The following is a 24,100-nucleotide window of genomic DNA, read 5'->3' on the forward strand; positions in this document are numbered from 1 at the left end:
AACAGATGCGCCAGGGTGTAACCTGCAGTCGAGGTCCGGTTGATCCGACGATGATCGCGCGCTCGTAAAGAGCCGTATCTAAGACAAATGAGCTTTGCTGGAGAACGAGGCGACGCACGTAAAAAGGGGGCTGTTGTCTCATAACTCGGGTAATACAGGGAGTTTGCGGTGGTTGGACAGTGATTCACGTCTGCGGCAGATTCCGCTCTCCTTCTCGCAGTTCGTCGCGATGATTGATGGGCGAGAGGGAATCGGCGCCCGGGGCATGACGGGAAAACGGGGCCGCGCCCAACGGCCCGTGGAGCTTTTCTGCGCAAACTTGCAGCTCCGACGAGGCACCAAAGGTAGGTACGAAACGGCGGGGTTCATGACGCGTGACGCTCGTCCTCCGACCAACCACCTAACCCCTAACCACTCGTCCGTGTCTCGCTAAACACCGCAGCACGCGATGCCCGCCATTCACTGTCTGCGGCTGCAGGGGCTCTCCCTCTTCTAACAAGAATTTATTGTCGCGCTAATTTGGCCCGCCTCGACGCCGGGCGTCGCGTCGCGGCGTTGGTCTCGTTTGTGCGTCGCACGCTCTCTGTCTTTTCTCCCTCTCGCCGAGGTCCAGTTAAATGATGAATGTCACCACGTGATAAAAACGGTGAAAATTTTTTGTACAGAATTGCTGACGGCTTATTGGCGTTTTGAATTAATGCAGCTTTTTTCAACTCTTCGACGATTTTTATTTGCATCGATTTGAACGCAAAAACGATCGAAAGTTCGAGTGTAATTTCTAACACAATTTTGTGCATAATCGCGGCATGTGCGGATTATGAAATTGGAACTTTGATTTCCGGGTTGATAAAATGTGAGAGTCGCAACGAGAACACAAAGTTCAAAATTCTAAGTTTCAGTTTGTGAATGTTTTTTTAAACGACCTTTGCAGAGCAATCGTATCAACTCGAACAAGTATGCTATTCTCATTAATGCTAGGCTAGTACAAATAGTGACAGAGAGATCCAGGACAGTCAGTTCCAGACATCCCAAAAAAGGACATCGCTCGGAGACACCTCACTCAGCGAACGTCGCTATTAGTGGGACTGATTTGTTGCTTTCGCTTTGAAAGGAAGATACTGAGATAGTGAGAGTTGAGTTGCACAAGAAAGACTGTCTCGAATGCTTAAAATTGTACAGCGATTAAGAACTGATTGGTTTTCGTTTCGTTCAGTAAAATATTCTCCTACAACTAAATCATTGACAAACCAAACAGCCAAAGAGTTAAATTAAGTCAGAAACCAAGTGAAATACATGTCGTACATGAAAATGGAAAAACTGGTTGGAGAAAATATTGAAAATTTCAAACTCACCAGGCAGATCCGAAGCCCATTAAGACTATCGAGAGGAAAGACGGTCGGATGTGGTTGCACAGTGGCTGCAGGGCGGGTATCGAAGGCTGGCCCACTCCATAAATCTGAAGGAGATTGAATAACAGGTTGAATCGTAATAAATCAGGAATTGAGGCTAGCGAATTAGGAAATTGCCTACTTAAAAACCGCACCAGGGTTAATCCCGTTCGAGTCAGGCACGCGGGACTAAGACAGAAAGGAAGGAAAATAAAATAGCTGAAACCTGGAGGGGGGAATAAAATCAACGTAACTCAATCGTGGTTGTCTTCCGAGATCAGCCTTTTACCTATCTCTCTTTATTTCTTTTTCCCTTCTCTTCTTATACTCTGATTAATGTCCCCCCTCGCCCTCGGTATGTACAGTTCGTTCATGCCAACTTCTAATTGTCCTAAATGCCAATAAATAAGTAAAGAAAGAGGACGAGTCACGAGACTTACGGCTTATTTATGCGAAATTGAATTCACCTAATTCTTCGACGGAGAGTCAATGCTCATGTTAATATATCTTGCGATGAAAATCGATTGGAGTATTAGACGGATATTCAATCATTGTAAAAGACCGATTAGCGTTTTCAACTACGCTTCATTCAGCCTCGAGTAGACAAGATAGGGAAGCTTGAAGAAATTCAACAATTAGAAACAATCAGCAATGTGAAAGATTGACGTTCAAATTTGTTGAAATTAATTTCAGTTTATTGAGGAACCAACGAAAGCTGTATGAAAATGAACAACTTAATTCGCATAAGGTGAATTGAAATTGATCTGATCTCATTCATCAAGGTCTCCTATCATACATGAATACAGAGAGATTAGGATCAATGAAATGTCGAAATACTTTGTTAGATGTGTGCATCTAGGTCTTGCCTTATGCAGGATAAGAAACGTTTGGCATTATTGTAATGACGGATGTATAGATATGCAGTGATATAATTCTGATCAAACGCTCTACTGTAACGTATAGTAAGGAAAAAATACAGCAACCAATAAATGTCAGTCGATGGATCGTGCCGCTATTTTTTCCTGTTTACTTTATTACACTTTCGTGTTTTCGGTTCCCATCGAGGAATCAGAACTGCGTATAATATACATATATTTCATATCCTTCAGATCGACGGTACAGACGAGTGCAATAATCCACTTTGAGTGAAAGCGGGATCAGCAATGACGTAGCCCGGATTCCCCGTAGGGGGAAAAATGAAAAAATTTACTTCGCACTCTGATCTGGAAAAACGGCGCCTCGACAGGTGCGTACAATGCAATTATTCAATTATCTCAGGCTCATTACGGTGCCGTTGAAAACAAAGGCACGCAACCGTGGTCTTAACGAGTTGCAATTACAGCTGAACAGAAGCGCGGCAAATTTTCGTAACAATTGTAACGCGTGTAGCGGTTTCTCGTGCGTAATTTACAAAGCCGCAAGTGTTTGCCGGCAGAAATAATAATTGCAAAACTTGTCTTTCTCGTAATCCACGTCTCGCGGTTTCTTAATCTGAAAAAACTCTTTTCTTAAACCTAATTGACCAAACCCTGAGCCTTTGGGTACCCAGCAGCCAGTTTACGGAGAATTTACGACTGGCATAAATTGATTAACAAACGAGGATCCAGACAGCTGATAACGGCGTAATCAACGATCCATGATACTCGCGACTGGGGTTAAATCCGGTGGAATTAGATCGATATAAGCACGACGCGAGTTACCTTCGAGGTCATAATTGTCGGGCAACGATCGACGGCGTCATCAATTACCTCGACAATAGATTATAAATAAACAGATGCGGTACGGATCACGGATAGATCTGTAGATCACCCGCGACGCGCGACGTCCGGCGGAAGCTCCATTAGCTTCCACGATCGCGGAATCGCCGCGCTGCTATCACGTAATGAACGAGTACGCGAGGCAGACGCGATTTTGGTCAGGATGTGCGTAGATGGATACTGGGCAGCACCTCCATCATACGTGGAATACTGCGGCCTGGTGAACCGAGAGGCGAATCATCGACCAGCCAGACGTTCCGCATCCTCGCATTAATCAACAGTAATTAATCATTAAATCCAATGCTAATCACGTTTCCAAACCGTGCGGGTCACAGTATAGCTGAATATATAGACACCTACACCAAATGCCTGTATTATTTCGCTCGACGAGAGAGATCTCGATCAATCGGCAAAAATTATACTCGTGAAAAACTATGAAAAATCATAAAGCGGGAAAAGACGAATTTTCTTCATCGCAATAAAAACTTGTACAAAATATCAATTTTCTATACGACTTTTAAACATGCTCTCGTCGCCTAGCATGCTTAGACTAATTTCATCCAATTTTACGTGAGCCAAGGTATCGTCAAAATCAGTAGCTCGAAATTCACCTCATCGATATATTAACAAGATTACGGTAGCAGTTACAAGATTTGTCGAGAGTTATTCGTTGCTCTATCAAAATTGGATTCTCGTACTCGTGGAAATTGAATGAATTTTGAAATCTGCACAAAGTTATGACACAACTACTACTAACTCAAACGCAAACTGATTATTATTGTTAGAAAAAAATGATTTAAACTCGATTTATTTCATTCCAGATTCATCACTCGTTTTATAACCGACAGCAATTGAAGATTTGGATTCTATTCGCACTGTATTGAAACCCTGAGTGAAAAAGAAGAAAAAATATGAAAGCCTTGAAAATCAGTTGCTTCAGCCGCAGTACTCGAACCTCAAGGAATTGACGTGTCGAAACAAATCCATCAATAATCGTCAGACCAGCGATTGCAACACTAAAAGCTATGGATTAATATCATAAAGATCAATAAAACGAAATAATAAGTAGCAAAAGAAGAAAGCCGACTTTTTCAAATCTCATTCTAAACATCCATATAAGCTCCCAGACCTTAATTAGGTAAAGAATGCAATCCTCAAAATTAGGAGCCCTTTAGAAGCCTTTTCTCGTCATTTCCGGATTTCCATCGCGCGTGGAAGAATAAAGAGCCAATTCATCGGCATTGGGTACTTTCAACCGCCCACCTGACTGTAGTCCAACCATAAAACCAATCATAATTCAATAATAGCCCTCCTAAGCAGGACCCTTTGCGGCTAATAAGCTTTATAAGCTTTATACGACGCCTAACCACGTCGACAAGAGAGCAGACACGGCCCGGTGAATTCCCCGACTCATGGCGTGTGCGCTTGGCGAGGGTGATGGAAGCCCTTAATTAAGCACCTGTCGCACGTTTCACCTTCTCAAACGCTCTCTCACCCTACTCTACGCCCTTTGCGCCCGAGCTCATTTCTTGATCTGCGTCAAATGACCCAATCAAGTCCTGAGTTTCCGGAATCCATTGGAACTGAGCTCGGGTGGCGGGTGGGGGGGGGGGGGGGGGGGCACATTCGGCATTTAGATATACTCGTAGTAACGTCAGATCAGCGGGTATCAGTGATTGATGGCTATAAAATTTATGGTACACGCATCCATTACTGCACGTAGATGAACTTCACTGTAGTACTTACGCATGGTGAAATTAATTTTCGAGTTAACCCTGTTGAAAATGTTCAAATGTTTCGGGAGAATTCGGCGCAATTTATTACATGATTCGTTTTGTAAATTCGATAAAATACATAAGACATCACATAGTAAGATAAAAAATCATATAATCAACTATATCGTAAATTATCCGAGTTTTGATCTAGTAGGTATATCTGATGATTCGGGTATTCGCAATTTTTTATGTGATTTCTTAAAAAATTTATTGTCAAAAAATTTGTTACACGCGTCACGCATTTACGCGATCACGCTTCCGCCTGCGCCCTAATTTGCTGCGAAGAATGGTCTTATCAGGGGCTTTTATCTCGTCAACTAGCGGCTGCTAGCTCCATATGCAATTACCGAGGGCCGATTTAATGCGACTACCGTGCGATAGTAGAAAAATTGGTAGGTAATTCGTTTTATCGTTTGTGTCGTAGAATTATTATAATCTCTTTGGGTTTGATTTAATTCGCAGAGCTTCGCGTCGCGTCCAAGTGCAGCTGTACCTAAAGTAATGAAACTATATATATAAAGACCCAACGAGCAAACTGCATCTCGGCTGGCTTACGACTACATTATAAAGGACGAAGGTTTCTTCTAATTTTTTATTATACTCTTTTTTTTCTTCTTATCCTTTCTCGGTAATGTTATCGTACGAAGAACTCGTTTGAATTAGACTTTGAAATCAAGCTAGCAAAAACTCGGAGAGCTTCCGAGCTCAGGTGTGTGTCGATGTAGGCGAATTGCAGAGTGAGTTCGAGAGGGTGCTGCAGGTACTTTCTTCGATTACAACCAGCAAAAAGAGACATTTACATTTCTTTGCCTCGCAGAAGATTAAAGCTCTCCTCCGTTCGTAGCCCACCCTATAATATACAGACATATACGTACATACATACTTATATATAGGTACATACGCAGTACCCACATACCATCTTTTCACGATTTTTCAAAACACACGTGTGCGTGTCGGCGCGCATCTCGGACACCGAAATTCGTTACTCCGATTCTATTCCATTCCTGAATCTCCCTCCCCTGAACCAATCGCGATTAAACAGCCGAATTGTCATCCCTCTGAAATTCCCTTGCGGACACGGCAGAGGCACCGGAACGACGCCGAGCGTCTGTCGAGGGGTAGCATCTTGCGGGGGCGGTCCCTCGGCGTCGTTATCAGGGACGCCTGGGGTTGGCCAAGCTCCGAGGCTCTCCCGACCAATGGCGTTCCGGTGTTCGCTTTTCTCTCGGAAATCGAGTCGACGGAACACTGCGTTACATATATCACTGCCGGACGCTGCCCACAGACCAGCTACCCGAGGCCAGACCAACCCCCGGGACGACCTCCCTCGGCGGAGGGATATGCGCCGCAGAAAAGGCGACGGAAAGAGAAAAAGGGAATGGATCAGCGGATGAAAAGAAACGCCGCTGCCGATTCACCCTGTAGAATTGGGCCGGACATTCGTTATTTTCTTATATGCGTGTAATAATATAATGCCGCAAAGAGGCGGGTTTGCGGATTCGGTAATATTATTCCAATAAATTTTGCCAATTTTCAATTGCATACAGACAGTGAAATTCCATAAATTTTTTTCATTACGAATTGTAAATTGATTATTTTCATCTGTCTAAAGGGCGCAGAGAATTACTACCTATTCTGATTGCGTCGATTCAGATTAACCTGTTATTGATTTCTGCAAATATCAATCCTAGGGTATAAATTATAAATACTAACTTGTGGGAAATTAAATTTCCAACAACTTTGGATTCTATCATTTTCGCTCTAAAGATGTAAATTAGCGAATTAACGTTATTTCTGAAAAACAAGAAAATTCACCTTCAAATCAAGATGGCAGCGAATGCAATGGCGGAAGTTTCTCGAAAGTCGAGATTTACACTTTCAGCGCCCCCCCTAATTATTTCCAGGTTAAGCTATTTTTACGTCTATCTCGACGGGACCACAATCCGAACGAGCAGAGAACATGGAAAATATCATATCCGTGCAAAGAAGATGAAGCAAATAGTACCTACTGATCGCATCTGCGTCCAAAATTCCCTGCGTCGAAAGCGTCACATCTCATTGTCAGCTTGGCGTCCAGAGTCTCGATTCTGCGACGTGAAAAAACTCCGAATCACAAGGCCAAAGCCACCAATTTTCCTCCGAAAATAGGCGACACTTCAGCTGTCTCTTTCTTCCTTGAAAAACACAGACACTAATCACGCATTGTGGATTAATTCACAGAACATTCTTTTACTCACAGTTTTAACAACGCAGATTCTAGATTCTATCACACCGAGCACGATAGTCATTTTAAACAACGCTTGTTGATTCTTCCGTAATGGCTGACTTCAATGAAGAGCATTTTCCGCACTTTCGCACTTTTCGATTCAAGAATATCGCCGACGATGTTCATGTTTCGCAAATAATAATGAGCAAACCGTAGTTTTAATCGTTCTAGTCATACACAGCACAATTATACGTAGTAAGCACTGAATCAAGTGAAAAGATGCTAACTCACCCGTACGCGTCGCGTTGAATGTCACACAAGAAAAACAATCTGAAGATCGGCCGACCATTGTGACTATTTTCACGTTGCTCGTTCGTTTCTAACTTCAGGGGACACGCATGCATGGATGAAAGTTGGGTTGCGTGCTGTCAGGCGCACTCATCTCTAACTGTATCGGTCGATTTCGTTGCTTTGAAATAAGACACAGCGTATTTTATATATTCATTCAAATCACATTTCGAATAACGCTAGTTCGTTTGTTCAAAACAATTTATTTCCCCCTTTGATTCGGTTGTTTAATAATGTTTACAAGCATTTTCTATCACCTTGAAAGTCTCCGCAAATGGCTAATCAACACCGGAGCGTGAAGAAGAAAAATAACAAGTATCTAGAAATTGTAACATCGATTCGTATGTGAGAAATTGGGGGACTCGGGACAGAAGAAGACGAGTCTTTGAATCTGTTAAATATAAATCGAATATTAGGCAAGTCTTGAGTGTAGGCTATAAAGGTTTCGAAGATCAAACGTGGCTCGTGTTAAACAGACTCAAGAGAGCGTAAGCACTCCCTCAAACCTACGCAAGCTTCTCCCCAATCGCAGAACCGTATTCGTGCTCTTAACACCGAGGTTTTTGAATTTGGTTTCGAAGCACACAATCGTCAATGTCCGTGTGAACATTTAGTCTTTGTTTTGTTACATTACATCTCGGAAGATAAACTCTTCCCGGCAGCTTTACGACCTGTTCATGTCAGCATCTATAGCCACAGACCACAGTGCAGAGTCATAAGTTTTTGCCACTCGAGCGGAAATTATTTGAGGACTGGATGTGACACTAGACAAACTCGGCATGGCTCATCAAGGTTCACTGCAAACTCTAATGTCTTAACGGTTACAATATCTCGATGAAAACTCAACGCATCTAACGAATGATTGTCTGTTACAAAATCTGACTTTCCTCCTGAATTGCCGCTTTTTATCACCAGTCTAAAAGGCAGGTATATATTTTTTCAAAAAACGATACCTAACACTTGTCCTGAAATTTGAAGACGGCACGGTTTGTCACTTTCTAACCGTGTCGTTAGCATTTCTACCTCGTCAGTAAAAGACGGCAGTAATTACAGTGCCGTTGTTCAACAAACTACAATAACCGCGGAAGCCACGACTTTGAGGATAAGAAAAAATATCGCGCGCACGTAGAGTCGAGAAACCATGAGCAGGCCACAGGTTAGAGAGGTCACGCGTGTCCAGACGGTATAGAATATGGCGTCAATTTGCATGCTACAAACATTCGAGACGCTGCGGTATGACGTTGGCTCATTACGTGCGTAAATAACGGGCATTTCAGCCGCGCATACATCAAATGCCCATGGCGTCACTTAATATCCGCACGGCAGGAAAATTATGTCTGTCGCGTATTATCCGGTCTGGTGCTACGTCTATCCGTCAAGTGTCTTGACGACACGCGTCTTGAGCAGGTAAAATGAAAGATAAAACATGAAGAATATTGGAATGCCAACTTTAGAGAGAATTCATTTTGTGATTGATTTTTGGGTATTAATTTAGTGTACTAAATAATATCTAGAGAGGTGAATTATGTGGTGAATACGTAGTAAATAAACGGCGAAGCAGGGCTTACGTCCGAGTAGGTGCAGTCTGCAGTCTGCATCGCATTAAGTACATACATACTCGTCGTTTCGTGGAATATTCCTTGCTCCGACGCTTTGCGCTTTTAAAAGCTCACAAATTCCCCGGGTAGAGGTTCTCCAGGGAAGCAGGAGCTGGTACCGTTTCATCGGTTTCCATCGTCCGTCCACAGGAGGCAATATATCGATGTTTAGCAGCCAATAAACGGATTCCTCAAAGAGGGCTTTTACCGTAAAGCGCTACCACCGCACTCCTCTCTGGCACTCTGGTGCTTTCAGAGCTTTGCCGGCAGTCGAAGCATACCTTATATGCACCCATTGCAACGTTACACGCGCGTTATACGTCGCTACGACGTATACTTAGGTACTCGCATTCAACCGTTCGCTTATACCGCAGATCCTTCACGAGGTCCCAGCGACGATGGTAAAACGGCAATAATCCTTCGTGACACAAAGTAAACGCCGCTGCGTTTACGGAGCAATTCAAGACCGCCGTTTACCGAACTAAAAACGTGCGATGCAAGCTGCGATATTTACGAAGATGTGATCAGATTTGCCCTGGAAAAATCGTCCCTTCTTCTCACATCTCCCTCCAATCAATCGCACCTTAGTCCACTGCACTGCGTTTTGTCCGCCTTTTCAATGACGATTAATTGCATGTAACCGTGTTCCGCAAGCAGGTAAGAGAATCCCGACTGCCCGACTGGCTTCCCTAATCCTCGCCGCTTTAACGGAATACGAATCGTTAAGTCGTCGTTATAAGGTTTGTAAGGTCTTGGAGGTACCGGGTGTAAAGTTTAATGGACCTTTGCCGAGTCTCAGCCCACGAATTACGACGGACTTAACGCGCCAACCGGCCAAGCGTTGTACAGGCGTAACTTCTCTCCTCTTCTCGGGCAAGAGGGAGAGAATCAGCTCGATTTTATGGAGCTTGCAGATCGTTATGCAGCGCTTTTAAAATTATTGCGTTTCAATGTGCCGCGCGCCGCGACACAGCTATACAATATAATATGTAAGCGAAAGAGTGGAATTGTTTCACGGAATATTACATACCGATTAACAGCCCGTCGATACTTACTCCCAAAGTCTTGCGTTTATTTTCTTGGCCGCATAGCAGGTAGCGTAACGCAAGCCTACCAAGCGGCGTATTTCACCTCCGAAATCCTAAAATATTCCGACCGTGTCACACGGCTTGCCAGGGCGATGATGCTGACGGTGTGCCGAGTATATCGCCGGTAGATCACAGACTCGCGACACAGTCTGCAGGGCATCGCTGATACTCCGTTCGGTGATGGATTGATCGACGATCCCCGGAGATCAAGCCTCGAATTTCGATCCCCGGTGCTGTGGTATAAACGCGATCTTTCCATGCAGGCACATCACCCTCCGTGCACACGTATTTACGTCTGCTGGAAAAATATACCTGTAGGTATAGGTATGCATGTATTTGCTGTAGGTTTTATAAGTCCGCCTATCCATCAGTAGGTATATAAGATAAACGGGATCATTCCGCTGTTGTTGCCATACTGCGAGATTATGTCGTAATCCTTTCAGTCGCGTTACAGAGAAATAACGAAAGCACATTCGTGTATGTGGCAAGAGATTTTTGTTACTGACGAACCATGAAATTCACAATATATCACGGGTATGGTTCAAACTTATTATTATCAATGATCTTTGTATATTAATTTTTAAACCTCGTTATTAATTGTTAGCCACATGTTCCAATCACGTTTGAATTTAAAGATTTCGGAAATTTAATAACAATTCATTAGTAGAATTCCGTAATTAAATCAATTCAATTTTCATTCCATTGTAACTGTATTCTACAAAATTGAAGGCAACCGGTAGACCAGTTGAATCGACTACTTCATTCGTTGCAACTCGGTGGATACGTATTCGTTGCCTGTCAAGTCTATAGCTACTGGATCGAGTGAAGATAATTAATATAATTCGATTAATATACAGCGTCGATACGAGGGTTGAGATTTCGTTTGAAGAATCTCGAGTTCCCTGAACCGTGAGAATCACGTCCGGACGATATCCATAGATTTCCAATTACCGTCGTAGAGTGGCTGGATTCCCACAGTCCGTGAAAATACGGATTCCCTCCGCATCTCGGCGGCTCGATTGGAAGCCATAATGCATTACAACCGGGGAATATCGAGATGAGGAGGAAGAGCATCGTCGCCTGAATCGTCCGAAGCGAGACACGTACCGTATGGGAGGGAATATTACCGCGGCAGATATATACGGAAGAAAATAAATGAGATGCGTGGGCTTTGGTTGATCCCTTGATAAAAAAGAAAATCACCCGCCTGCACGCGAGATTGGGGTCGGCAGACTTCTCGGGTGTATAAATATTTATATTGACGCGTAGTGACCGGGCGTCGAGACGCCGATCCGTCGAGCGGCACGTGATTGTCACATCGAAACGCAGCGGGGCGCTGAGCTACAGGAAAAGCTGAAAAAGTATCTCAAAAGATACGAGGAAAAAATCATTCCTTCCTCGCCACCGCCCAAGGGAGAAAAGCCGCGATAAGTGGGTCGTTATAGCCGAGCTTCGTCCCTTGCCGAGCTGCCCAATGGTTTCCGGTGTCGAGGCTGTCGAGGCGATGCGGTGGATTTGGATCGCGAAATACGGCGAGGATGACGAGAAGACGAGAAATAGGAGCGAAGGTGCAGACATACGTCCGGACGTCAGTCGACGTCAGGAGAATTCAAATCGTCCTTAGATGGAAGGACAAAACATGAGTGCATGCAGCAGCATGGATCTTGCGCTTGCAGCTTGGTTGGACAACAGGTTGGTTCCGAAGGGTGTACAGTCGGGTGAAAAATGTGCCGAAACAGCAACGACATCGTGACGATCAACGCTCCGGAGGGTGAAACTGAAGGGAGTCAAGTTGAATATGATTTACAATAAGGATCTTTGGTCCTGAAAAAATATTGCAGCATACTGATTTCAACTGCCAATGTACCTTAGTATTAACACCGTCATGGAATTTACTGTTTTTTCATCATTTTTCGACAAAAAATCCTTACAGTTCTTCCGATTCTAATAAAAAGTAGCTCACCTTAGGTATTCATTATAATTGATTCCCTACAAATTGTCTGAAATACTTATTTTCTTGAGATCGTTATTGGTATTTAATAAAAAAAAAACGGATATGATAATCGTAATAATTTTTAGGCGACAACTTATGATTCAAACAAGAAATACATTACTCTCATAATTCAACAATCCAACTTAGACGATTTATGGAGAAATAATGAATCAATAAAATAAACTACGGTTCATCAGAATCTGGCAAGTAATATGAGTTATTTAGGGGGAAATAGTAAAATAGATAATGCGGCTTATCTAATGTAGTTGAAAGAATGAGCGAGATTACAAATAAAGTCCAATGTTTTAAAACGTTTTCCTAAATCAAGGGATTTTTTTAATTGAAACTAACAAGTTTAGCTTCAGTGACGCTGCTTAAAGCTTTTTTCCATCAATTTTTCGTTTCAACACCTTTTTTACTGGACTGTACGTTTCACCCATCCTCAAAACAATTTTCAAAGTACGTTACCTCGTATAGTTGATATTGCATTTTGAAACGATGAACGTTGTTCACCGCACTGCACGTCACTAAAGCTGCGGCCGACGCCTCGTCCTGCACACCCTCTCGACGGATCGTTGGCCCCTGAAATAACCATGGATTCGTCGGATAGAGGTGTATGTATAGCGATGAAGCCCAATTTCCTCCAGTGCAAACACCCCAAAAGAGTCCCCTTAGCCGACCGGTTACGCCCTGAAATTTACATGAAATTGCTTATTAAATTACTAAGTTTTTCGCAAAGATTTAGCGAGACCGGAGCCATTTGTCTTTCGGCTTTTAATTCACCCCCCCTCCTCCCCCCCCCTTTTCCTTCCCTATTAATAAAGCTCGAGTGATGTATTGGTTTTTAGTCGCGGACACCAACTTTTTGAATAATTTCAACTGGCGCCCGATAAATTTTCTCCTCAAATTTATTTTATTTCTACCTGGATGTACATTTTCTTTTAACCTGCAGACCGTATACTTATACAATATTCACATTATACTTACAACGAATCTGTATATTGTCAAAATTTATATAAAGACAGAGTTTATATTTCGTATATTTTTCATTGCCCTAAAAGCTATGTCACTATATTTGATTGAGATAGTGAATAAATACATTTTGAAATCTGTATAGCTAGTGAAAAATTATTTTAAAGATATTAGCAAAACTATCAAAAAAATAAGAAAGATGAAAAATGAGTGTTCTAAAAACCCGTTGGAGAAAGATTCTCAATCTTATATAATAATTTTCTGCTCGATAACGTGAAGTCACATAATAATATTAAACTCAAGCTAGTAGATTTTTTTTTAGCAATTCCGTCATTTCGATAACTTCGAACTTCGATGACCGTTAAGAACGGCATGTAGCACTGATTTTACGGTTTTTCATCCCTTCTATGCCATGATGGCATTTTTTCGCTAAAATTCAACTCGTCGATCGAGGAATTGATGAAACTAGGTGGGAAATTCGACGAGTCGGCATCTGGAAGGGCGTCGAGTGTCGGCGACGAGGCTGTCAGTCATATTTGGGGTCCGTGGCTTGTTCTCGTGGAAATCAAACCAGAGTTGGCGGCATGTGGCTTGACGCGCGCAATCTGTCCGTGACATCCTAGGCGTCGTCGTCACTCGACGCCCGGCGTACCGACGCGCTTCAAAGGCCGTGGACATACAAACCCTGGCTGCCTGCAACCCGAGGGAACATCGCCGATATTAGAAATGTTACAGCTTATATTATGCTTGTACCAGGGAGGCGAGAGGTGTCGACGACGCCCCACAAACGTGTATTATCCGCAGGGTGTGCGGCAGACGCGCACCGAAAGCGTCGCGACGCCGGGCGTCGGTCGGTCCGAGAATCTAGTGTAGGTGCAGGGTATAAATTACTAGGGAGAATTAGAATTTCGCATGCGAAATATATATTAGTGGAACGGAAATCCGTTTGACTCGATAATCTTATTTCGCATTATCGAAGAGTATTAATTAACTTCTGGGTGTATAAATAATTCGGGTCGCCGAACTTCTCACGTTACAACAGTTTATATAATGACTGCGGTACTTCGGGAATACGCAGCGCCTGCCAAAATGACTGTAAAAATTGTTACGTACAGTGAAATTGATTTATCTATTCGCAAAGTCGCGATTGTTCTCGAATCTTGCATGGCACAACATTCGCCGGAAGATTTAGACACGGTAGAATCTTTTTCGTCCAAGCCGAGTGTTGCCTTTCGCACAAAAAGGGTTCCACGCTCTAAGCCGATATGCATTCATTATAATAAGAAATGGGAGCTGGGAGTGAAAAGTTTGAGCGGCTGCGGCTTATCAAGTTCCCCTGAATTTTATATTATTTAAGAGAATTCCCTCCCTATATAGGTGCGTATACCTATATACATATATAGCCGGCATCCCTCCCGGTTTCTCCAATCCGACAGGACGCTCGACTCGACGCCTCCTCGGCACTCCCGCGACGACGGTGTAAAAGTTCGCTAAACTTTGTTCTTCTGCTCGTAAAGGCGAAGATGCATGGCATTTGAAGTTTGCGAAATGTAATTTGCATATTTATTTGTCCTTTAAAAGAGTTTAGCCGAGTTGTAAGCTGATTTCCTAACCCGCGCCGCCTGCAAGCTGCGTACTTCTACGATTTGATATTATTTCTTTTCACCGTCACGCCACCTGCATACAAGTATATACTCAGGCCATAATAGCAGCTAGTAACACGTCATTCCAGTTCTAATCAGGTGCTAGTGTACCGCCTTTGAGTTTCTTTTTGCCAACGTCACACGTATATATACCTGTGCTATGGATTTTATGCAAAACGGAACGACTGAAATTCTATTAGATTTTAATCGTCTCACGGAATGCACGATTTGCAAAAGCAGAAAGTGATTAATTGGTGTAATCAGCATGTTTGAAAATTGCCGCGATGATGTAGTTAAGATTTATCGAGTCTGCCACCAGTGTCCTGTAGGAAAAATTTTGTCTCGTATTGAACTTTAACTCGTATAGAATCGTTTTGGTCTCTCGTCGCGGTCTATATTTCGGTCTTACATTTTTGATGAAGCAGCCGGAAACGGGAGCTGGACGAAAAGTAATCACAGCAAGGGATAATAATTCACAAAGGGTTGTCGCTCGTCCGCTATTAATTATTCGTATAATATGCAAATCCAAATCACACAGTATGCTAATGGGACCTGATGTAAATACCATAAACGGCAAGTAAGTGTTTTGATCCGGGGACCCGTAAAGTGTAGTATAGATTCCCATCAAACAGGCACCCCTTACAAATGTCATGTTGTAAAGTTGATTCATTACGACGCAGAAGTAAAATAATATCAATTATCTGAAATTCAAGACGTATAATTCAAGTTCTCGAAGTAAAGTCGATTATTCGATAAATACGAGACCAATTCAATTTGCAAAATGTGTAATGTACGTAGACTTTTGCCACCATTTGAACTTTGAACGACGAACTGCAGGCATCCAATATTGAACAGTTGCTAAAGGTGCTTTCCAAGGTGTGTTGAATTTCCAAGCAATAAATCCGCGAAAGGTTCCGCCTGGAGTCGCAAGCTTCCCCTAGGAAATGATATAGGCGGTGCTCGGAGGAATCCGACCGGGCCGAAACCTTCCTTCCTTTCTTCCTTCCTTCCATGTCAGCTCATCTCAAAGTCAAATACCCGTTGGAGAATACACTGCGCTCATCTCCTCAGACTCACTCTGCCCATATGCCCGGTTAAAGGGCAAACTCTGTCAGTTTTCCACTAGAAATCCCCGCGCGACGGTTGAAAGAACAAAATAAATGTAAAAAATAAAACTCCGAACGGAAATAAAATATAACAGAAAATGAAATCACTCTTCGCAGTCTTCAATTTCGAATGCTGCTACCTCGACACTTTTACATAAACGTTTCATACTTTACCTATTCAATGTGCAGAAGCGGATTGAAAAACTTTTAACGACGAAGAAAGAATATCACTTTGTGTACAATTTACTCTGACGAATGTGCAAAGTAGGAAAATAAATTCACTCAGTAGAGACTGAAATGTGAAATTGTTTTAGGAATTGTCTTTCGAAATTTTGCTTTTCATTAATATTTTCCTTGATTTCGGTAGAAGTGTTTGTGATATTTGGCTGGCTGCTGGGCCCGCAGGTTATACATAGCGGTAAGGAATTCAGTATTTTTTCAATTCTGCATGGAGTGACGCAACAGGCGGGTCTTTCCCACACGGGAGGAAATCTACCGTGGCAGCCCGCGGTTATGTTCGGTTTGGCGCACGTATACATATTCCCATTCAACAGGGAAAACACACCCCCGCAGGGCTCTGCCCTTTAGCACACAGGCCGAACAATGTTCCGTTTCGACAAATGGCAGATCAAAAACAAACGCTTCGCTAGACGCCCCAAAAACAGAAACCACCGAGCCGTTGTGCAGGTGGAAATCTGAAAGCCTCGCGTTGTTTTCTTGTACGCACAGTATTCGTCGATTTAAATCGAAAATTTGGGAAAGGTGGTTGGCAAGCACCGAATATCTACGGTACATATTTTTACTAATATCTATAAAGCAATGGAAAGAGAGAGGAAAAAACGTTGATATTATTGCAAAGTTTTAAGGGAATATAAAGCCAAATAAGGCGAATTTTTCTAGCGCGAAAGACATGGTCAAACAGGCAACATAAGCGGTCATCTAATGCATAATGCATGCGGTTCAATATTAGAAGCGGGCTTTCGAGTATGGAACGAGATGCAGGCTGGTTTTATATATATTTTATATATATATATCTTGAAGGGCGCCTCTCAAAGTGAACCATATCTGTATTACGACGTGGGGTGGAACTCGTTCTTCTGGAAGAAAAGCGACTAAGCTAGCTTCTCAGCGGATCTGACATCATATTTATTGCCATCGAGTTGCACCAAAAATAACACGTAATTTATTATCCACTTTTTTCTCCTCTCTCGAAGTACAGATTTCTTGGCTTCGTTTTCTTTTTTTTTTCATTTCTCCTAGCATAAAACTACTGACAAAAGGTCATACAGTAACGTGAATTAATCACATATATACCCGTGTGTTGCAGACCTTTCGCTACTGGACAGATGATAGGGAAAATAAGTGGGAACTTAAAAATCAAGCAAGTACATATTCCACTCAAAATCAATGTATCGGACAAAGTGGACACTTTTCACGTATCCACGAATGACGATAGAAGTATATTATTACAATTGTGGCTTCAGGATTGTAAAGCCATTATTGATAGATGCAGCTTCTTTGAATAATCCCAGTTTCGGAAATACAGTTTCGTGCAGTGTAATGAATAATTTTTATACAGGGTTTAACTATTTTTTGATCGAAAAATTAGTCGCCAATCTCAATAACTTGATGTAAATTTTGATTGTACTTGACAATAAACAAAGCAAAGTTATTAAAATAGTCATTCAATTTTTTAAATTATCACGCTATATGTTAATAATAAGTTACTACGACAGATCTCAAGATTGGATAAAAGCCTAATTTGTACACACAGAAGACGTGTTACTAATAGTACCCAAGTTCATTTATAAATAAAAGTGTCTCTAATTTGCTAGCCGTTCGTATATACAAGATAAGATTTCCTTCCGAAAAAGGCGGAGCACTGTACAGTTTCAAGTCAGCCCTATTGGTTGTTTTACTGTTCTTACCAGGCACGTGAATTAATGACAACTCGTCTAGGTGAATTTAAAATCTCTGTGTGTGATTCGAGTAGCGATAAAACTGATAAATCACTAACGGTGTTAAGTAATAAATCAGTTGTACTCGGTCATTGAAAACATTGCAGTGTCGACCGCTAAACTACGTTCAAATCGGCCGCCATATCAAAAGGCATCACGTGCACTTGGCGCGTGCGTAGTAAAAAGGCAGAGGACGGCAGCTGCGTTTTTCGTTTATAAGAAAAGTATCGATGTGCGATGCGTTGCGTCTAATAAAAAGTTAATTCTTGAATGAACCCAAGTTATATTTTGTTTATTATCAGTGTAAAAAGTTTATTCCTAAGCGTAAAACCTAAAACGCCAATGTAACAACGAGAGAGATGAAATATCGCTCGAAAACATCTAACCTAACCTAAAAATGTCGCACTCATGTTTACTAAAGGCAACATCTGCCATCCACTCTGTTTAAGTAGATTTGTTAGCGACCTAATAACTGCGTCCAACGAATAGCACATCTGCTGAACAACGCTGTATCAATTTTTCGACAAACTTTAAACGGTGATTCATGTTAGAAATGTTTAATTTTACTTGTGCTTCTCGATTTCCATTACATGTGGAGACTGTTGCACTTGATTTTAAGTTAAAAAAAAAGTTAGGTAAATTATGTAAATAGATGAGCTAACTTTTCTTACTTCATTGCAGTATGACGAAATTCACTTTCAACCCACCAATGGATGAAAATTCTGCATCTGATCTAGCAGAATGGAAACGACCGGAGCAAGTGATGCAGCTTCATCGATTGAAGCTGAGAAAACGAGCGCTTCAGGCCCGCATGAACAGAACTTCGGTAGAAAAGGCTTCACCTTCAATAGATCAGAACAGTTCAATTCCTATAATCGACATCAGACAAGACTCAGCAACTTTGAAACGCAGGAACCCATTCTGTAGAAGTGTGACTACGTTTAAGAAGCACAAAACAACGCCATTAACGGCAAGGGAATTGGAAGCCAGCAACGACACAACCCTTTTTGAGTTGTTGAACATTAAAAAATCGGGAAACCCTGAAAAGCCTGGACAAAATACTCCCCTCTCATTTTCCAGCGTGCTGACAAAACTAGAGAATGGATATGCAGAAGAGGAAGCAGCACCAGCGCCCCAAGGGAATAACTACATCCCGGTAGACTGGACACTGAATACCAAGATGCGATTCATGTCTCCAAAACCATTTGCTTGGAATGGAAAATTAAAAACTAGCGAAGAAGCGTCTGGCACTACTGGGTTTGTTCGCTGCCTGGACATCGGTGAAAAGGAAACTACATTGGACACTAGTCCTAATGCTAGGTATATTCAATTCAGATCAAATATAGACTTCAGTATGCAAAGAAGCTTTTGAATTCTTGGAAGAATTATGTTTCTCCCTTAAAATCAGGGATAAATAGCTTATAATATTGCTATGTAAAGTTCTGAGCATCGATAAAAAGAAAATTTCAATGAATACAATTTGGTTTCACGTACTTACCAGCTAAGAATTCCTGCAGCAATGTTGTCGCCAGGTATGGCCTAAAAATCGTTACATTTCACCTTTCAAATGGGCATAATCTTCTTCACTCTCCTCTAGGTTTCACCAATGCTGTTTGGTATGGCAGCACCCTTCGCTACCCTGGCTAGAATTATTTCCTCGCTCTGCTGGCAGAGCTAGTGCAGCAATATCGAGCAGCCCGATGGCAGCGACAAATCAGCACATCAAGGATGCTCTGCACCGGGAATGGAGCGAAAGCTTCAGATCATTGTTCCAGCTAGTACGTGCAAGGCAATGCCCATACTTCTATGTATGCACAAACACGTTCACAGTTCTCTTCCGCGCTGCTGGTATTTGCGGTGTTTCAGAAGTTCATGCCCTTCTTACACCAACCACCAGAGGATTTAGACAAATTCTTAAGCAAGAAGGTAATGTGTATCCACAGTAATTCTTCTGTAAAGAATTGATTCCTGGATTTTATCAGCGCATTTGTTATTGGCCAGTGGTAATCGGTATCTTGTCAAAGATAACTACTCCCTGACCCGTATTTACCATGACACCATAAAGGAACTTGCTTAGCCAATGTATACCTGATGGGTAAGACAAGTCGATAAAGTAGAGGCAGATGTTTGGTATTTTCTTGATGCTTCAGCAAATTATTGATCTTTCTGCTCAGTTGTCGAATTATCTGTCTATTTCGTGTTATCTACTACTGCATATCAAATTTGCATTGCATTTATTCAATTTGCGCTTTCATTTCAGATATAGTATTTACGATGCCATTGCGGAAAAATTCCAAAAGGCGGTCAGATACAACCGATTCTGGCTGTGATACTCTGGACTCTTCAGCGTCAAATATGACAAATCCTACCGATAAGGAGCATTTGAATGACGAAGATGAAGATGAGGATGGACCGGCAGACAAGTGGTTGCAAAGCCTTGGAGTTGAAGATTCTGAAATTCGAAAAATAAATAATTTGCAGGCATGGATTTGGATATAAGAATATCGAATTACTTCTAGTGTAGTAAAATGCAACTTCGTCTGCTAACAAAAATCAAATTCCATTCTCGGGATTACATGCTTGATGATTCCCCAAAAAAAGCTATTCTTAACCAAACCTATAAACAAACTTGGATTTCTTAGTGTGAATATTTATGTAGATAGCGTAAATTAGAATTTATGTGTCATTGTTTTATCGTACGAATACCTAATAATTGATTTGATTGCAAATTTTTATTATTCCAGGCTCGTCTCACTCAGGACAAAGAGAGTGACATAGACAACTCGGCGGAGTCGCTGATTTTCGTTCAAGACGTTGAGACGCAAGCTTTATTCAATTTTTTGATAAACTGTAAATCGTCAATCGCCTCGACCGGTGCCTTGGCAGGCATTCCCCCGACTCTTTTGGCGCCCGTTGCATTTCACGGCGCAACGCTCAAGCCGCTTAAGGTAATTTTATCACCCATTGATCGTTCGCGGTCAAAATCGCTGTAAATATTTTCGTAGTTCTCAGCACTTCACCCAACTTTCATATAAATTATTTGCACAGGTCAGAGAAAGCGTCGTGACCATAGATAAGGAGAAATTTTATTCCCTCGAGCTTCGAGGACCGCTTTTACCGCACACGTTGCCAAGTCTTTGCCATCTGATGACTTCGAGTCACCTGGAACAATTCTCGGTCAGCTGCGCGCCCCTCATCTCGACTATTCCATTTTCGCGAGCAGGAAATGGACGAGGTAAATTATATGAATACCATTTAATAGTCCAAATTTGTTCTCCGTTATACGTGTAATTCCAAATATAGTGAAGTTCCAAATATTCTTACAGAAGATGCAGCCGCGTCGGAAGAATCTGTGAAGGCGCCATCTAACGTTTTTGGCCAGGAAAATCTCAGCGATTGCGGTTTTAGCGCGAAGCTACTTAAACATTTTTGCTGTCCAGACCCGCAGCGCATACAGGTCTTAGACAGTTTGAAATTCTCCAATGACGGATACGTGTGGTCTTGATCCATGTCGGTGATAATCTAGGACTAAGTTTTAACCAAAAAGTTACGTGTTCGCTAAGCGCTAGTACAAAAGCTAACTTTTTTTGCGCTGCAACAATATTATAACTAGCATTATTTAAAACGTTCAGCATAATGAATGCTCAATTCATCGCAATCGGCAATCATCCTGAAAAAAAAAGAATCATTGATTTTTATTCAACTCGTGCCTTAACGATACATTTTGACCTATGACAAAATGTTTGATTTGCCTCGACTATTAGAAGCCGATATTATCAATCATTACTCCAAGGTTATTTTTTTTTTTTTAATCAATGCGCATTTGACATCGCATTTTTTGTAGATATTATATAGAGAACTAGGCATGCTCTACTAACGATCTAGTCAGCATGATTTTCAGCAAATTAATCAGCATCTTGAATATACCGAAAACCCCCCGACAATGTTCTGCTTGTTTGCAGCGCAGCGATTTAATTTTATCTATATCACGACAGTTATTATTGTTATGTTATTTATTTTAGCTGTTAAGACGAAATACCGGTGCCTTATTTTTTTCACGTCGTATTTTGCGTATTGATTAGGTTGAGATAAAATTCAAAAATATTTACATATTACAAACTGTAATTGATTCTGATAAAGGTGTATATTTTTTCACATCAATTGAATAATAAAGCGTATACATTGTTTCATTCTACAACTATCGTTGAGAAAAGACGTAAAGTGGATGTAAATCGAACGCCGATGGAATTTCCTTAAAGTCTTTTTTATCCGTGTTTGTTTTCAAATATTTTCCAACTTCTCTTCAACTTACTTCCAAGAAACTTGAAAGCGAACGACACAACTGTATCGCTAATGGAAGTTCCGCTCTGTACTGCGGTTCGGTTTGATAACGGCGTGGCGGCGAGATATACAAAATGTGGTCAGATTAAATGCAGGACGGTACACCGTTTCTCGGCTAGTTTCTGACAAGTTTTAATTTATTTATTTTCTCTTTGTAGGATAATATTTGAGTATGCTTCGCGACTAACGAAGAAACCTGACCTGAGCAGGCATTATACCAAATGTTTTTCGTGTATCTCGAAATGAAAGTTTACTGCGTTTTAATAAGTATTGGTATACATACATAGTATAGCACTGTTGGGAAATCGTATTTTCTGAGAACCGTTGATCAGTCACAGAGATACGGCAACGTGATTAACAGTTTTCGAAACATTCAAAAATTTCCATCTACGGTCTAAATCGTGGAATTATCGCCTCGAATATTCAGGTATACCTGACTGCCCGTTTAAAGTTATCGCGGCCTGAATAACAGAGTCCAAATTTAGTACGAACTCTGAGGTACCGTAACGTAACGTGGGTCCCAAAAGCGAATATGAAAGTTATAAGGTATGAATTTGAAAACCAGTTACAGTACTCGCTTTTCACTTTGGCGATGATATAGGCGTACTTTTTTGCTCGAACAATTCCTCTTCCGACCTGTACATTGTATTGAATTGTCTTTATGAAAAGTGATAAAAAATTTGAATCACTTTTTCAGGCATCATTGAGACTAAAAATTTTCTTGTGTTTTGTACCGATCATAACAAACGACCTAACGACTCGATTTTATAGTCTAAATATAATGACCCGTTAGTACAAATGAATTCATTTAAAATCCTGTTCCATAACAACGCTTCAATTACATAACATTCCGGCAGCCTTGGTCACTTTCCCGAGAGACTCGAGTCGGCTCAATTATTATCGGTAACGCATAGCCGTCCGGCTGTCGCGAAGAGTGTATTTTTGAAGCGACGCGGGGGGTTGGCTATCCCTAAAAATAACGAATCGATATGAACTGCCCCCGAAACGGGGATTCAAGATTCCACCGGAGGGTTTTCGCCCGCGAGCTGCGAGCTGCAGGGGGTCGGTCCGAGGGCTGCGTCCTTGGTCCTGCGGCGTCGCGCATACGAGTAATAACACCCCAGTTTCACCGTGAACGCGTACATACGCGGATATGTGTAGACTCGCGTGATATCGATTGTGTGCTTTGAGCAATTAATGTCCGTTTCTCGCAGACCGCATGTAAATTTCCTCGAGTTCTTCGTCCCCCCGCGTTTCGCCTCCGCAATAATACCCGTCTGATCCTTTGAGTGGAATGGGAGGGTTTTTTGCGCAGGTAAACATCATCGTGAATCGAGAGTTGAGAATTTGAACCGAATGCCTATATAGCGATGAAACTACATAATATCTACAATAATTAACGAAATTCCTGTACAGCACGGCAAGTTTGCAGCGGGCCGTATAATGTACAAACATCATTACTCAGAGAGCAAAAGTCGTTTCTCCCGTTCGGGGGTCTCGCGATTACATTTGACCCGATAAGACTACATAAACCAAAACGAATATGTACTTGGTACAAGCGACCGTTGTTGCGTAGTGAGAATTCAATGCCGCAGCCAAAACCGCATTTCACCCGATGTCTATAATTATTATAGGTCAGCCGCCGTCAAGCCAAACCGCGCGTGTAGCGTTTTTCCCGCTCTATGTATAACGAGACCTCTCAACTTTATTAATACGCAACATATTAAAACGCAACGTCCTGCAGTTACAAATCATTCCCGCATTCCCTATCACGCAAAGTATACGCAACGCGTACTCCCCGCGTCATCCTGCAGGACGTGCGTATTGTGCGTGGGTATACACACGACAGCGAGGACGAAGAGATCCGAAATCGCCCCTGACTACGGCGTCGGTTGCGTGGGGAATGGAGAGGGGGGTTGGAGGGGGT

The 24,100-nt window shown here is 42.0% G+C and overlaps 1 protein-coding gene across 2 annotated transcripts in view; it reads left to right on the forward strand.

Moving 5' to 3' along the window:
• The window catches only part of LOC124416664 (protein downstream neighbor of son homolog), a 40,730-nt gene extending 18,721 nt beyond the window's left edge, over positions 1-22,009 (forward strand). Inside the window, exons 1-7 of one of the 2 annotated variants that reach the window (XM_046897933.1) lie at positions 18,083-18,369; positions 18,514-19,152; positions 19,430-19,758; positions 20,093-20,313; positions 20,577-20,780; positions 20,881-21,067; positions 21,159-22,009. In XM_046897933.1, the coding sequence (XP_046753889.1) occupies positions 18,515-19,152; positions 19,430-19,758; positions 20,093-20,313; positions 20,577-20,780; positions 20,881-21,067; positions 21,159-21,337 (1,758 nt within the window). In that variant the 5' untranslated portion in view covers positions 18,083-18,369; position 18,514 and the 3' untranslated portion in view covers positions 21,338-22,009. Of the gene's footprint in view, positions 1-18,082; positions 18,370-18,513; positions 19,153-19,429; positions 19,759-20,092; positions 20,314-20,576; positions 20,781-20,880; positions 21,068-21,158 lie in introns of those variants that run through there. The other variant, XM_046897932.1, reaches the window with a different exon arrangement.
• Positions 22,010-24,100: the final 2,091 nt, after the last annotated feature.

Source organism: Diprion similis, chromosome 2, assembly GCF_021155765.1.
Source record: "Diprion similis isolate iyDipSimi1 chromosome 2, iyDipSimi1.1, whole genome shotgun sequence".
NCBI classification, from domain to species: domain Eukaryota; kingdom Metazoa; phylum Arthropoda; class Insecta; order Hymenoptera; family Diprionidae; genus Diprion; species Diprion similis.